Raw genomic sequence first — 14,401 nt, forward strand, 5'->3', positions numbered from 1 at the left:
TTTTAAAAAATAAATAAATAAATGTATCATTTGATGTTTTTTTTCTAGGAACTTCAGTCACCAAAGTGACAGCAGTGGATGCTGATGACCCAACAGTTACAGGTCATGCCACAGTCATATACCAAGTCATTGAAGGAGAAAACTATTTCACAGTTGATGAATCTGGTAGGTATGATACACATTTCAACTTTTACCTTCTACTTTAAGGAATGTCACAACTTTAAGCCTTAATCTTTCTGGACAAGCTGGAGAATAAGTTAGAAGTTTAGTTATCAGCAAGAATTTATATGTTCAGAGTTGTTTTGTACTGGCAACACTGACAAATGTCACTCTCTCTATTATTTGGAGATCTGAAGGTAAGGTAATAAACCACAAGCGTTTGTGTGATGAATGCTGAGAAGGGAGATAGCAAAGCAGCACCTTGGTTAGGGAGCATGGGGCAGAGAGCAGAAAGCAGAGCAAAAGATCATGTAAGGGAAAGGGATCAAAGCAGAATTTGGGGAGACTGCAGTCATGCATACCAACATTACAGCAACAAAGGTAGTATATCTATATGTACTAAAGGTAGCACAGTAACAACTGAGAACAACCTGCAAGGGTTTTTTTTAGTTGCTCTGACTCCACCAGTTATATGTATTTAGTTGGTATATATACATATTTAATATCTAGGGAGATAAAATACTGTATCAAATATCCAGAATATTTCCTCCTGCAGAGATTAGATTTATAACCACAGCATATATAGTCCAAATGCTAACAACATCAATGACATCTAATAAAAAAAAATTGCAATAAAGTTTAAGTAACAAGTCCTGTTAGAATGTCTAGTCATCTTTCACATGGCTTTTTTAGGTGTGATTTCTACAGCCACTGCTAATTTAGACAGAGAAGCTCAATCTACCTATAAAATAGTTGTGAAAGCAAAAGACTCTTTAGGGAATACTGGTAGAGAAGCAAGCACTGCAACAGTCTTTATTACTTTGTTGGATATCAATGACAACTTCCCAACGTTTAAAAAAGGTAAGGATTATGCACATATTTCATTGCAGAATTAATACTCAAAACAAAGCAAATGGTTTTATCAGAGTTCATACAATCAAAATTATTACTGCCTAAAAAACTATTTAGAATATTGTAAATTCAACACATTTTTACTATTCCACTCCAACCCCGGCCCCTTGCTTTGGGCACAGCTTTGAGGTGCATCTAGGACAGAATGCACCAATTCAATACTATCTCCTTCATTCTGCACTGCATTTTGACATTTTGAGGGGCCATGATTTTTTAATTGAAAACAAAAAAAAACCTTTTGTCTGTAAGGATAAGTAGCCTTTGGATTCCCTGTCAAAAAATGTTGATCTTAATTTTTATCCATAATGTAAATCATTAACAAAAACTCACTATTGCTTTTTTTTTTTTTTTTTTTTTTAAACAGAATCATTTCATTTTAGAGTACCTGAAAACACCCCAATAAAAGGTGAAGTTGGCAGGTTGGAAGTGGTAGATATTGATGAGCCACAAAACAGAAACACCACATACAATTTAGTCCGTGGGTACTACCGGGATACCTTTAAGATTATAACCATTCCATCCACAAATGAAGGAATAATTAAGCCACAAAAGGTATGGTTCCCCATGACAAAAAAGGATTGCTATGCATAGCATTAACAGTTGACATCTAGGCTGCTGTTAGAATTCGCATTCAAAAGAGTGCTAATGCGACAGTCCAATGTTTCTATTAGTTCGTAAGTTAACAAGTGAGTCGATTCATCATCATCACGTTAGAAAATTTTATCCTCAACAGGGTGTAACCGAGACTTATTTTGTCAGATATCAGTTTCCCATCGGCTTACTATATCGGGTATGTGGGTGCTTCAGTGAACGACTGTTTTTAATGCTTTGATCTTTTGGCTGAAGTGATGTTTTTGGGGACGGGGTTTGGTGTCAAAGTACAAAAGTAAAATCATCACGTTCTGCAATACCTCTGTTCTAAAATACGGCCAACCCCCAGGGTCAGTTTGCTTTCCTTGTTCTCGCTGGCTAGAAATAGACATCACCGATGAAGTGGATCAGCTGTGCCACAGTGTATCACAGCACAGCTCATCTGCTTCACCAAGCAAAATGCAGGTTGCCTACTGGGTCAACGAGCAACGCATTCCCACTTAACAGAGATGCATCCGCAGGGAACGTCTGTACGCAGGGAAAGCCAACTCCAATCTGGTCCCCGGGCTGAGACCTCCCAATCAAATGACTAGTGGTCCAAGGGGCATGGACATCCATTTGCTTGGCCATACAAATTCTTATGGTGGCACAAAGACAATGTCTGTTTTCCATTATGTGTTTAACACTTGGCCTACTCTCAGCCACACTACCCTTTCCCACTCTTCCCCGTTTTTTTCAGGGTTTTGCCATTACCACCAACAATTGCTATTAGGGAGCCTGAATTCTCCCAAAGGTCCTTTATCACAGGTGGCTCCCCTATTTCACTTATAATGGAGAGACTCTCTACATTCGCTACAGCATCGTCACCCTTAGGCCCTAAAAAACCTGCCTCCCACCAAAAAAATCACAAGACTGGCTTACACCTAATAAGTCTTTTTGTTTACTTACTGGTTTGTGAACTGTATGGGTATGCTGCTTTCATGTCTTCAAGCCTCTCTCCAGAGCCATGAGGGCCAGAAATGTTTAGGTTCTTGCCCAGGAACTTCTGAGAGGACCAGCATTAAGGGCCCTCTGTTAAAACTGCAAATTAAGGGGGGGATTTGATGCAAATTGATGAGGTAAGGTGAGTATTTGAACATCTGGGGTTCTGTTTGTAGGGACTGTGTATGTCTAGTACCTGTTTGCTCCAAATAGGCCTAGAGTAGTTGATTGGACTGTGAACTAAGCAGGTTTTGTTTTGGAATGGCAGTTAAGACTAATCAGCTTTATAAAAGGAAACCTCCAGGAAAAAGCAAGCATCAAACAATGACCTTGCCTATGGAGGGTGGGGGGAGTCAGGGTGAGACCCAGAAGTAATGAACAGGTCTTCAAAGGGGGTGAGGAAGCAAAGATAGAGGCTGGCAGGATCGGTTGCCCTGATCTGCACAGGATGTGCCATAGGTGTATTCCCCTCTGAAGGCAGAGATGACACTGACAAGTGGCCACTTGGTGCCAACAATACACGAGGACTGAGGGACTCATACTAATTTTATTGGTCCAAAGAAGCTGGAGCTGGACTGTTCTCAGTGGTGGCAGATTAATGAACAAGGAGCAATGGGCTCAAGCAGCAGCAAGGGAAGTTTTAGTTAGACAATAGAAAAAACTCTCTCACTAGAAGGGTAGCAAAGCACTGGAACAGGTTACTCAGAGAGGTGCTGGAATCTCCATCCTTGCAGGTTTTTAAGATGCAGTTAAACAAAGCCTTGGCTGGGATGATCTAGTTGGAGATGGTCCTGCTTTGAGCAGGGGGTTGGACTAGATGACCCTCTGAGGTCCCTTCCAACCCTAATCTCCTATGATTCTGTGATATTTTAACATTTCCATTGCCCTAAGCAGACTTTAAAAAAAATGTAAAAGCCATTTAGGTTCACAGCTTGTATGTTGAAATAAAATGTTGACCCTTCACAAAATAAAAAAAAGAACCACAGCCAAATTTTTCTTTCCGGATCAAACTGTTTTCTCATGGATATGCTGACGTTTCTGGCATTGAATGGCACACAACTCTTCTGCCAAGAAATGTACATCAGCCCTTAAGTTCAGCTGCTTTTACAACATGTAGAATGAATGCTGAACTCTACCTTGCCCATAGTGGGCAAGCCAAACTGAGAAGCCTTTTGGTTAGTTAGAAATGTTAGTATTTCCAGTATGGTTCTTCAGGGTAATGCTAATGCTACATGTGCTCAGACATTACCAAAGCATGGATATCTATATTTATCTTTTGTTCTAGCCATTAAACTACGAAGAAATAAAGGAGTACAAGTTTAATGTTGAAGCAACCGATCCAACAGTTATTCCTCGTTATTACAAGCCTGGTGGAAACAAAAGCATTGCAACGATTACTATTGAAGTTCTTGATGTTGATGAACCTCCTGTCTTCACTCAGCCATTATATATTTTCAAAGTAGAAGAAAATAACCCTCAAAAAAACAACCCAATCGGCACAGTTTCTGCAAGGGATCCCGATGCAGCTAATCGGGCAATTAGGTAACACCACGGTGGACGTGACACTAGGTTTAGTAAACTATGTTGTTGAACTATTGACCGTTTTAAGAGACCCAGAGATATAACCGACGTTTCAAAAGTGCATATGCAAAAATATCTAATTCACATGTTTAAACACCACAACTCTGAATAAAGCTACAACAAACTGCACACAAGCAGTCCGATTACCAACACATAAATACCACATAAAGTGACTGATAGCACATGCACATTAGTGAAACTGCACATTTCTGAGTATTTCTTTCATTATAAGTCCATAGACTGTATTTGTAAGGTTTTATGGTAATAACCACCTTTGTGAAAACAAAATAGACTATTGGCAAAGTAGTAACCAAAATGTATTAAAGCAAATGCGGGAACCTTTATAACTGATACAAAATGTGTTACACTACTATATTAGAGCCAGCATAATTTGAGGGGGAAGTTCTATATGCAGGGCAGGATTTTAATAAAATGAAACCTGCATCTGTAAAGATTTTTAGTGAATGGTTTTTGAAACTATAAATAATCCCAGTGGGCACAGATAAAGAGACAATATGGAGATAAAGTATCAGAACTGCATAGTAAATTCAATTTATCATATAACAATGTACTAACCCTCTCCTATGAAGAACTAAATATTACACAATGTAATACCATTATGATTTTGACAAAGTTTTATATTTTTTAACTAAATGCAGATATATTCCTCGGATATCAAGCCCTCCTGGAAACTACATCAAGATATCAGATAAGGGAGTGGTTTTTCTCAACCAGGCTCTGGACAGAGAAACAAGTGCTTGGTATAACATAACCATAAGAGCCGTGGAGCTCGTTGACAAGAGTAAGCGCTGCCTAAGAAACCTGGTTCCTAGGTGGGGGAGGGAAAAGTGTCACACACAGTATTTGCAGCAAGTTAGTACATCCCCGCCCTTTGAATAAAGTAATTGTTCCTGCAAATACCATCAGATGTTTCTGAACTACAAACTTCCACATCAAACCATATCTACAATGAGAGCCAAGAACATTTCAGTCAGCACCGGTCCATTGCTACTATGAAAAAAATCACACCCCTTCTTAACCAGGATAAGCATGAGAAAGACAAGTACGGCACCAGTGGATCAGTCTTGAGGCCAGTAAGCGGGACTGAATCCCATGAGTGCCATACAACAAGCAGTTCAAAAAAGCAGCTATTCCTTCAGCATGTTAAGGCAGAAGGACCTATGTAAAGGCAGATCTGCCTTATCAGAGCCATTCAAATCTGCTAATGCTGGACGGCACAAAACTCCTTTTCTTCCTTCTCTTAAAACCTACTATGCTCCTGCTAAACCCAATGTACTTTTGCATAGCTTTACTGTAGCCTAGCCTTGTCCCAACCTCTACTTCAGTGCTCAAAGTAGCAGTAAAACTAAAAATTCTCAGGTTTGATTCCACACCCATAATGACAATGAGCATGTTCGTATTCATGTTAGCGAGCCCAAGTTCCCCTCCACCACACCACTTATGTCCCCATTTGAGGACTGTATGTATAGAGAAGCCACATTAACTACTTCACAGGCCAAACCCCTCCATTGTTCCCATGGTAAGAGCCAAGTTGGGAAAAAGGAGTGTCTACACAGGGTCCAGCACAAAGGATCAGGAGGCCATAAGCAACTTCCCAACTCTCTCTCTTTTGGAGGGATGGGCCTAAGCATGGAAAGACAAACACACTACAAGTGGATCATGTTCACATCTAACTACTCAGACTAGGGAAGAAAAATAAATAAACCCCAGCCCCATATTCTGCGGTGTCCTTGTATATTATGCTGATGTACCACAGAAGGACCCAGGCACCAACAAGGCTCTTGGGTGCAGACTCTAGATGTTAAAATGATTTTGCTTATTTATAAATTTCACGTTTATTTTATTCAGATATTCTGTCAGACAAAGAATCGCAGGCGCTCATTCATATCCAGGTTACTGACGTGAATGACAATGCTCCAGAACTGAGTTATCCAGAGGAGCCCAGAGTATGCGAAAATGCTGAACCAGGACAGGTAATGCCTGAGAGGTCTTTTTGCTAATACTTTACTATAGGCCTTCAGTCACAGAAGAAAAAAATATTCTCAGTTTGGGAATCAAGGCTTCAGATCTCCATTTGCCTTTAGTGACAGCTCCATGGCCTGTTATAAACCAGTCGGGGGGATCAGCAGGCATTGGGGGAGTCACTGTTCCCCCGAGCACCACCAGGAGTAACTGGCAGAGGGCAGGTTTAGGCTAGATATCAGGAGGTGCTACTTCACGGTCAGGGCGGCTAGGATCTGGAACCAGCTTCCAAGAGAAGTGGTGCTGGCTCCTACCCTGGGGGTGTTTAAGAGGAGGTTGGATGAACATCTTGCTGGGGTCGTTTGACCCCAGTACTCTTTCCTGCTGTGGCAGGGGTCGGACTAGATGATCTGCTCAGGTCCCTTCCGACTCTAGAAACCATGAAACTATGACTGCACATATGCCCAAACTGTCAACAACAAACTCTGCTACAGTTTTTCTGGATGCTACAACACAGATTTCCATCACTTACCCCATTCCCACATACATACAGATTGCATAACCACTCCCTATCTAACACAAGGTCAGTGGTATGAACGTGCATTAGCTGTTATATCATCATTCATTTAACCCCTGTAAGGTAGCAGTTAGCACCAACAGCTTATTTCCATCATCTGCCCAGTATTGCCTTATGCAGAAACCATGCTATGTAAAAACAGTCAGCAGAAAACATACCTGAGTATATTCTTTACTGCACCAAGTTACAATTTTCAGCAGTACCAAAAGGTTGGCATTTGTATTCTTGAGCTATTTAGCAACAATTACCTGCTGTTTCCTTGATTTTTGTTCATTTGTAGTGTTAGTATCAAATTAGGCCAAAAGGGAAGATGTGAGCTGAGCACCCAAGGTAGAATTTGACCCTTAATTTGATTTTAATGCACATTTGGCAGGCAATTTATAGTTGCTGTCATACATATTCATCTACTGTATTGCATTCGATATATTGTGCATTGGATACTTGGGGAATTTCAAAAGTAAGCATGTGATTTAGGAGCATAAGTTTCAACAAGGAGCCTTTCAACAAGATTCCAACTCCTGAATCCATTAAGCCCCTAAAATAGTTAAATGATTACAGTATTAACTTATTCTTTTATGGCTACTTTGCAGTTATCCATAACATAGCCATGAAGGAAAGAGCAAGAACCTGCCTCTGTTAGACTGAGGCTATTTGGATCTTACCGCCCAATGCTGCGGAGAACACAAAAGCCATGATGCAGATTTGTATGCTGGGAGAGGGCAGTAAAAGGATATTATACACCAGTATCACTGTTCTTTGCTCCACACCAGGCAGTGAGCCCAATTGGTTATAAGAGGGAAGGAAGCTTCCTCTTTCTATACAACTGTGTGCTAGGCATATTAGTCCCCCTTTTGCAGTGCAGAGAGGAGCCCCCAGAGGCAGTTCTGCCCTGATATTTACTGCAAATGCTGCATGAAGTCCAACTTTAAGCTACAATATTATACTGTGAGTGTTTTTGTCTAGTGCATGTCTAAAAATTATGATGGGCTTTTAAATCTTTATAGGTAGTCACCAGGATTTCAGCTACTGACAAGGATGAAATGTTGCCTGGAGTTTTCTTTAAATATTCCTTGGACACAGAAGACAGCAACTTCACATTGTCTGATAATCATGGTACTGTATCCCTTCAGTGAATTTCCTCAGATAGGAAGAGAGAGGATTTAGGAAGTATGGGATGAAAGCCACAAGGACTGTGATGGGTCCTCATGGGTGACTGAGATTCATAACAGGTTATTAAGGCTCAACCTACTGAAAAAGTGGTGTTCGTGGTCACTCAAATGTTTGTGCACTCCGTAAAGGCATGCTTAGCCTCAGGGGAAGACACATCAGACGACTGATAATCTATAAAGAAAATGAGGCCATTAGAGTACCACTTAATTAAATGCCATTATCTTTTTTCCAGATAATACAGCAAATGTCACTGTCAAATATGGACAGTTTAATCGCGAACTCGCTAAAACCCACTTCCTGACTGTTATGATATCAGACAACGGCAAGCCTGCACTTACCAGCACAAATACACTTGCCATCAGCATCTGCAAGTGTAATGAAAGAGGAGAGGTCACTTTTTGTGAAGCAAGTGCTAAGATGGTTGGAGTTAGTATTCAGGCACTGGTGGCAATTTTTGTCTGCATCCTCACAATCATTGGTAAATATTTGATACTTCAAATATATTTTGCTTTTGAGGCATGGTTTTTAACTGGGGTCTTCTGGAGCTTTCTATTCATCAAGTGACCGGGAAGACAGGAACACGTTAAAAGGAGTTTGCTGAATAAATTCTTTCAGCAAACCCTTACTTTTTGCTTGCCGTATCACAAGAGTTTCAAAGGAGCAATGGTAATTTTGCCACAGTAGTATTTGCTCAGCATTATTAGGCAGCTGTATGACAGGAGCTGATTTCTTCCAGAGAGGTAACAGGTTTCTTGTCTCAAAATTACAAAATGGTACAGGCACAAGATGAAACACTACAATAAAAACAGTATCAATTTTACTATAATGTATTACATTACAGCAACCATAGGTTATGGTAATCTATGAAAGGATTTTGTTGATGGAGGAAGCAGAGAAACTGCCTTTGCAAAACTGGCACCTAGAAATCCAGCTAGAGAAGCATAGGAGGTCATTATGGTTAAAAAAAAATTAAAAATAGCACTTAATATGGGATTACTGGCACAATGGATGGGTTGATGGAACTTGGACTGTACAGAAGGGTGAAAGCTATTACTGTTTGATGTCCTATGTAAAATGATTGGGTTATCTAAGCCCAGTGTCTGGTGGCCAGGTGTTCGACTCACTAAGCCAAACACAAGACAGAAAAGTAGGCTCAACCACTATCAAAGGATATATCCTCCATGTCAGATACAATGGAAGGTCGTGTGAGAAGAGCTTGCATTGCTGGGACCTATTTTCTCTTAATGAATATAGGATCAGTCTCCAGATGCTATTAAAATAAAATTCTAAGGAGACACAGATATGAACACTACAGCTGACCACTACTGTCCAGGGCTAGGGACAGACATTACACATAAACCAGTTTAAGTTATCCGAAACTGGTGTAAACCTGTAACCGAACAGACATTCAGTGCACATAAACTAGTTTTAAAATGTCTGAAACTGGTTTGAGATAAACCTGGTTGAATGTAGTATCAGACTTAACTACTTTAGCTCAACCCAGTTTATGCAATGTCTGTTCCAGAAGGAGGAGGAATAACCCCTGTCCCTCCCCCCGCCCCCTCCCCAAGGGCCCTCTCTGGCCATGCCCCTGCCCCGCCGCTGCAGCGGGAGGGGGCAGGGCCAGCGTTGGGGGCCTCAGCCCCCGTCATAATGTCAGGGAGCGCAAGCCTCTTCCTGGCAGGGGCACTGTACTGAGGGGTGGGCAGAGCTGCAGCAGGATGCATATGGCAGCACTGGTGCCCAGAGTGGGCCAGAGCCATCCAGGACCTGTCAGCGCCACTGCGCTCCGTAGCAGCTCTGCCAGTCCTGCAGTGCGGCCCCCACATGGAAGAGGCTTGCTCTTGGGGAAAGGGGGATGGGGGCTGCTGCTCCCCCCTCACTGCTCCAGCAGCTGGACAGGGGCAGGGCCATGGCCAGACATCGCCAGCAGAGCTCCTGGGGGGTGGGGGGGCAGGGAGCAGGGTTATTCCTTACTTTGCCCCCGGGCTCTGCAACCAGGTCTGCTCGGCCCAGCCACAGCTGCCACTTGGTCTGCACTTGGGACAGCCTCCAGCAGAATAAGTCCCCTCCTGCCAGGAAGAGTCGAGATTGAGTCAGCCCACCACTTGGTCTGCAGCCGCCACTTGGTCTGTGCTTGCGGCCAGCTTTCTCCCAGCAGGAGGGGGCTTATTCTGCTGGATGCTGCCCTGAGCACAGACCGAGCAGCAAACTGGCCGCACGCTCCTAGCACAACTTCCCTGCAGCCGAGGGCACACTCTAGCGCTCAGGCTCCTGGCCTCAGCAACTGCAGGCATTGGCTGGCATTTCCTCAGTCCCGAAAAAATGTTTGTCCTGTTACAAACTGGTTCAACTTAGGCCGGTTAGACTAACCTGCAAAAGTTGAATCAGCTCAGGCTCTGGCTTTTTGAATGTCTGTCCCTAGTCCAGATGTATGCGTATAAGCAGATTTTACAGTTAAATGCCATTTTGAATTCTTATATTTCCTGTAAGTGGAACTTCAGCCGGTTTTAAGTTCCGAACGCAGTTTGTTTTTTCTCCACTTACTTCCATCTACCTTCACTTATAAATTTGCCATGTTTTGTCTGCAGTTATCACGTTGCTACTTTTCCTGAGAAAGAGGCATAAGAAAGACCTGAATGTTCTCAGGAATAATGTGGCAGAAATCCATGAGCAGCTTGTCACCTATGACGAGGAAGGGGGCGGTGAAATGGACACCACCAGCTACGACGTGTCTGTGCTCAACTCCGCCCGCAAGAACACCATGAAGCCCCCAAGGCTGACCCTGGAACCTGCGCTCTCCCCGTATGCACAGATCCAGAAGCCCGCAGAAAATGGACATTCTGGCACTGGGGAAATGGAAATTATGATTGAGGTGAAGAAGGATGAAGCTGACAATGATGGGGATTTGCTGCCATATGACACCCTTCACATTTATGGCTATGAAGGAGCTGAGTCCATTGCAGAGTCTCTCAGTTCTTTGGAGTCAGGGTCCTCAGACTCGGACACTGATTATGACTTTCTAAATGACTGGGGACCCAGATTTAAAATGTTAGCTGAGTTGTATGGGTCAGAACCAACTATAGATTTTGTCTATTAAGTCCAAAATAACTGAGTTTCCCCTCCCCCTAGCAACAGACAGTAAAGCCAATATGCTGCCAGTGCACAAAGGAGGAGTGACAGCTCCTTACCCAGGCAGTACTGGCTACCACTAGGATTGCAGACACTAAGAAACCCAAAGCATATGAGATCAGAAAGAAGTACAAAGAAATCCTTTAAGAAAAAAAAAAAGATACTGTAGCTCTTGCCCCACTCCTCCAGACTTGACACCTGGGAGGACACTGATTCTTCCAGTGACACTCCTTTTGATTCACTACTGAGAAGCATTTGACACTTACCTGGGCAGAAGCCACATGGTCTATGACTTCCTCCCTATTTCATGTCTCTCTTCCACTCTTCTCCTCCCCTGTCCAGTTTCTAAATACACAATCAAGATCATCTAGTGTTAGAGCAGAAGGGTCTAGAAATGCAGACTAGGAGCATTATGGAGCCACCTGTTGCCCCAACCCATGGGTCTGCCCTGCCTCCTGTAACACTTTGCATGGATAAACCCTACACACAGCAGAGTAAGAGAAGCTAATGTCTATCATTCAATACTAGAGGTTATTTCATCCTATTCAGAGAGGCAGGACTTGTCCCTTCTTTGCAATCCCCCGACTACTTTTCTTCAATACCCTTCTGATCCAAATATGGGCTCTTGGTGAAACACAGACCTCTTCAGGATTTTTAGTGATAATTATCAATATTAACAGCCAGACTGTGTATTTTAGACACAGTCCTGGAGCATTAACATTCCTCTTACTAGCTTACAAAGTCTTTTTTTCTAAGGATCTCAGTGCTGCTGAGCTGAATATCTCTTGCAGGACAGGAAGCTTAAGGAACAGAGGGAATGTCGGGACTTCAGGTCTGTAAGGTTTTACTAGAGTGCAACCACTACGTCACAGGCTGAGCAGCTTGTTGGGTTTCATTAATTTTTTAAGTAAGTTTTCTTTTTATCGTAGCTGATAGAATGTTGCTATTTCAGGGAAAAAAAATAAAGGGCCTCACTACTGTGAAACTATTGACTTTCTTTGTAAGCAGGTACTGTAGAATGGGTATTTCCGCTTAAAAAATAGTAGAGAATTCCAAGCCAGAACATCATATACCTACATACTTCACTGTCTGTCATAAAAGACCAAAGCATGAACATAAGCAAGATTTTGGGGTGCAATAACCCCTTGTGCCTGAGGCTTGTACATGCTTAGCTTCACACGAGAGGGAGTCATCCTGTTCAGGACAATGGAGTTTACTTCCTAACGTTAAGCACATATTGCAGTTTTGCGCGATCTTGCAATACCATCTCCTGTGATGGCAATGGACCGACTCCTGCCTTCACTGATGCAAGACTCCCACTAATCTTACTGGAAGCAGGGCCCTGCCAACCAGATACCCAGTTTTGCAGACTCTGTACTGAAAATGTATGATTTAGCTCAGTTGATCTATTTAAAATTGGATTTTATATTACAATAACTAACCCAGATAACACTTTTTTTAACCAGAGTAGTGGAATCTCACTAATTTGCATTTTGCTAATCCACACCCCCCCATAATTTAGACACAGTGATGTAGGTTTTCTTAGCAAGGACATAATAGGAAGGAAGTGCTGCATGGTATCATTATTAGCACGTCAATATTTTTAAAAATTTACTATACAGCAGATTACAGCTTGCTCAATGCTATTATCAATAATTCAGATTGTGCTACAATTATCAAACACAGGCCTGACCAAAAGCTTACTGGGATCCTTTCCATTGGCTTGACTAGGCTTTGGATCACGTTGTGTGCAATGCAAATTTTGAATCATTTATCCTTGCTTTTATTTTTATTGCACTCATTCACTCAGGCTCCAATTTCCTAAATCCAGTCAGCAGTGTATGTTAGTGAGGTTCAACTAGGGAACATGTTACTAATACTACTTATATTTTAAGATTTTCATGAATAATTACATGCTGAATTGCAAAACTGTAAAGTTAGTCATGAAACTGTTTAGATTAACAACTAAAGTTACTTTTGTAGATGTTGGTATTTCCTATAACAATAATTGTTTTGCAATCTGTTTAAATTTATGCAAAGTAACACTATATTGATCTCTACTGTACATAATGTTTGCACTGGATTTCTTTTTATAATACCGTATTGTATTTTTTTTTTTACTTACATAAAAGCTAAAGTCAAATGTAGTTTTATCTCTCTTTGTATTAATAAGCCGTACATATCTGACAATTCCAGCCCTTTGGGTTACCTGGCTCTAATGAACTTGGATATCAGATCGGTGGAATCTCTTAGTAAAAGCACTAGGAAATCAAAACACAGGGAAATGTAGGTATTAGTTCATGAAGGGGCCCATTGTTTTTTTAAACACGGATTTTTCCCAATGATTAACAATTGTATTTTATATAGATTTTAATAATGTGAAAAGCTTAAGTTCCCTCAATGGCAGGTACACAGCAGTAAAAAACATGCACTTTACCCAATTTAGTGTAATGTTCAAAGGCAAAATACAATTAAATGTATTTTTCTAAGGAAACATTTTGATTACCTACTTGGAAAAATTCTACTTTTACTAAAAGTTTTCTGAAGTGTTATTCATTCAATTGAATATATATATATTTTTACTTGGTATGGTACATGTAAACCACTGTAATTCCGAGGTGCAGCATTTTATACCTACTTTGTAAATGACAGTGCAAAGCATTCAGATGTCATGTTACTCGCCATGTCTTTCCTATTCAAGAGAACTGTTTCCTTTTGGCTTAGGTCAAAGACAAAAATTTTGCAGTTCATTCTAATCTCAGCTGGAGGTCCCACAGCTGGCAAGAAAGCTGTCACAAAACCCTTCATGCGTCTTGAAGGTATTATTGCTGTCATAAATATGGAGCTGGAAAAGCCTATATAAGTATCCATGCTATGCAGGAACATTTACACAAAGAGTGCCATCCTAGCACATCAAGGTTAATGGGAAGTTTGCCACTGCTCTCAACTGGGTGCATCTACATTTACAATTAACACGTAGCAATTTCTCCTGGTCACAGCATTTACATGTGCACCCAGGACCACAGCACATTGAGCTGGGGCAGAGCAGCCCCAGGCTGGCAAGGTGTTCAGGGGGTCGGCCTCCCAGCCTGGGGCTGCTCCGCCCCAGCTCATCGTGCTTCAGATGGGCTGGCTAAGGCACGAGCGTGTTACAGTTTGGGGCTAAAGGGACAGGCAGTCCCTGCAATGTAGCACCCTCATGCCCTAGCCAGCCCCAGCCACAATCTGCACAAGTTTTTCAGTGCATGTAACTACTACACTGTAGGACAGTATTTGTCCCGGAAAGTACTATCCTACAGCAGAGTTAATTAATTC

General features: G+C 41.8%; 1 protein-coding gene across 1 annotated transcript in view; it reads left to right on the forward strand.

The window, feature by feature from the left end:
* Positions 1 to 13,368, forward strand: part of CDH5 (cadherin 5) — a 56,646-nt gene extending 43,278 nt beyond the window's left edge. Inside the window, exons 4-12 of the mRNA XM_090063274.1 lie at positions 49 to 165; positions 853 to 1,020; positions 1,436 to 1,623; positions 3,929 to 4,185; positions 4,884 to 5,026; positions 6,094 to 6,218; positions 7,789 to 7,897; positions 8,187 to 8,432; positions 10,546 to 13,368. Coding sequence (XP_089919400.1) covers positions 49 to 165; positions 853 to 1,020; positions 1,436 to 1,623; positions 3,929 to 4,185; positions 4,884 to 5,026; positions 6,094 to 6,218; positions 7,789 to 7,897; positions 8,187 to 8,432; positions 10,546 to 11,054 — 1,862 coding nt within the window. The 3' untranslated portion in view covers positions 11,055 to 13,368. The remainder of the gene's footprint in view (positions 1 to 48; positions 166 to 852; positions 1,021 to 1,435; positions 1,624 to 3,928; positions 4,186 to 4,883; positions 5,027 to 6,093; positions 6,219 to 7,788; positions 7,898 to 8,186; positions 8,433 to 10,545) is intronic.
* Positions 13,369 to 14,401: the final 1,033 nt, after the last annotated feature.

The sequence above is a fragment of the Crocodylus siamensis genome, chromosome 9 (assembly GCF_052110815.1).
Source record: "Crocodylus siamensis isolate JL-2025a chromosome 9, ASM5211081v1, whole genome shotgun sequence".
NCBI lineage: Eukaryota > Metazoa > Chordata > Crocodylia > Crocodylidae > Crocodylus > Crocodylus siamensis.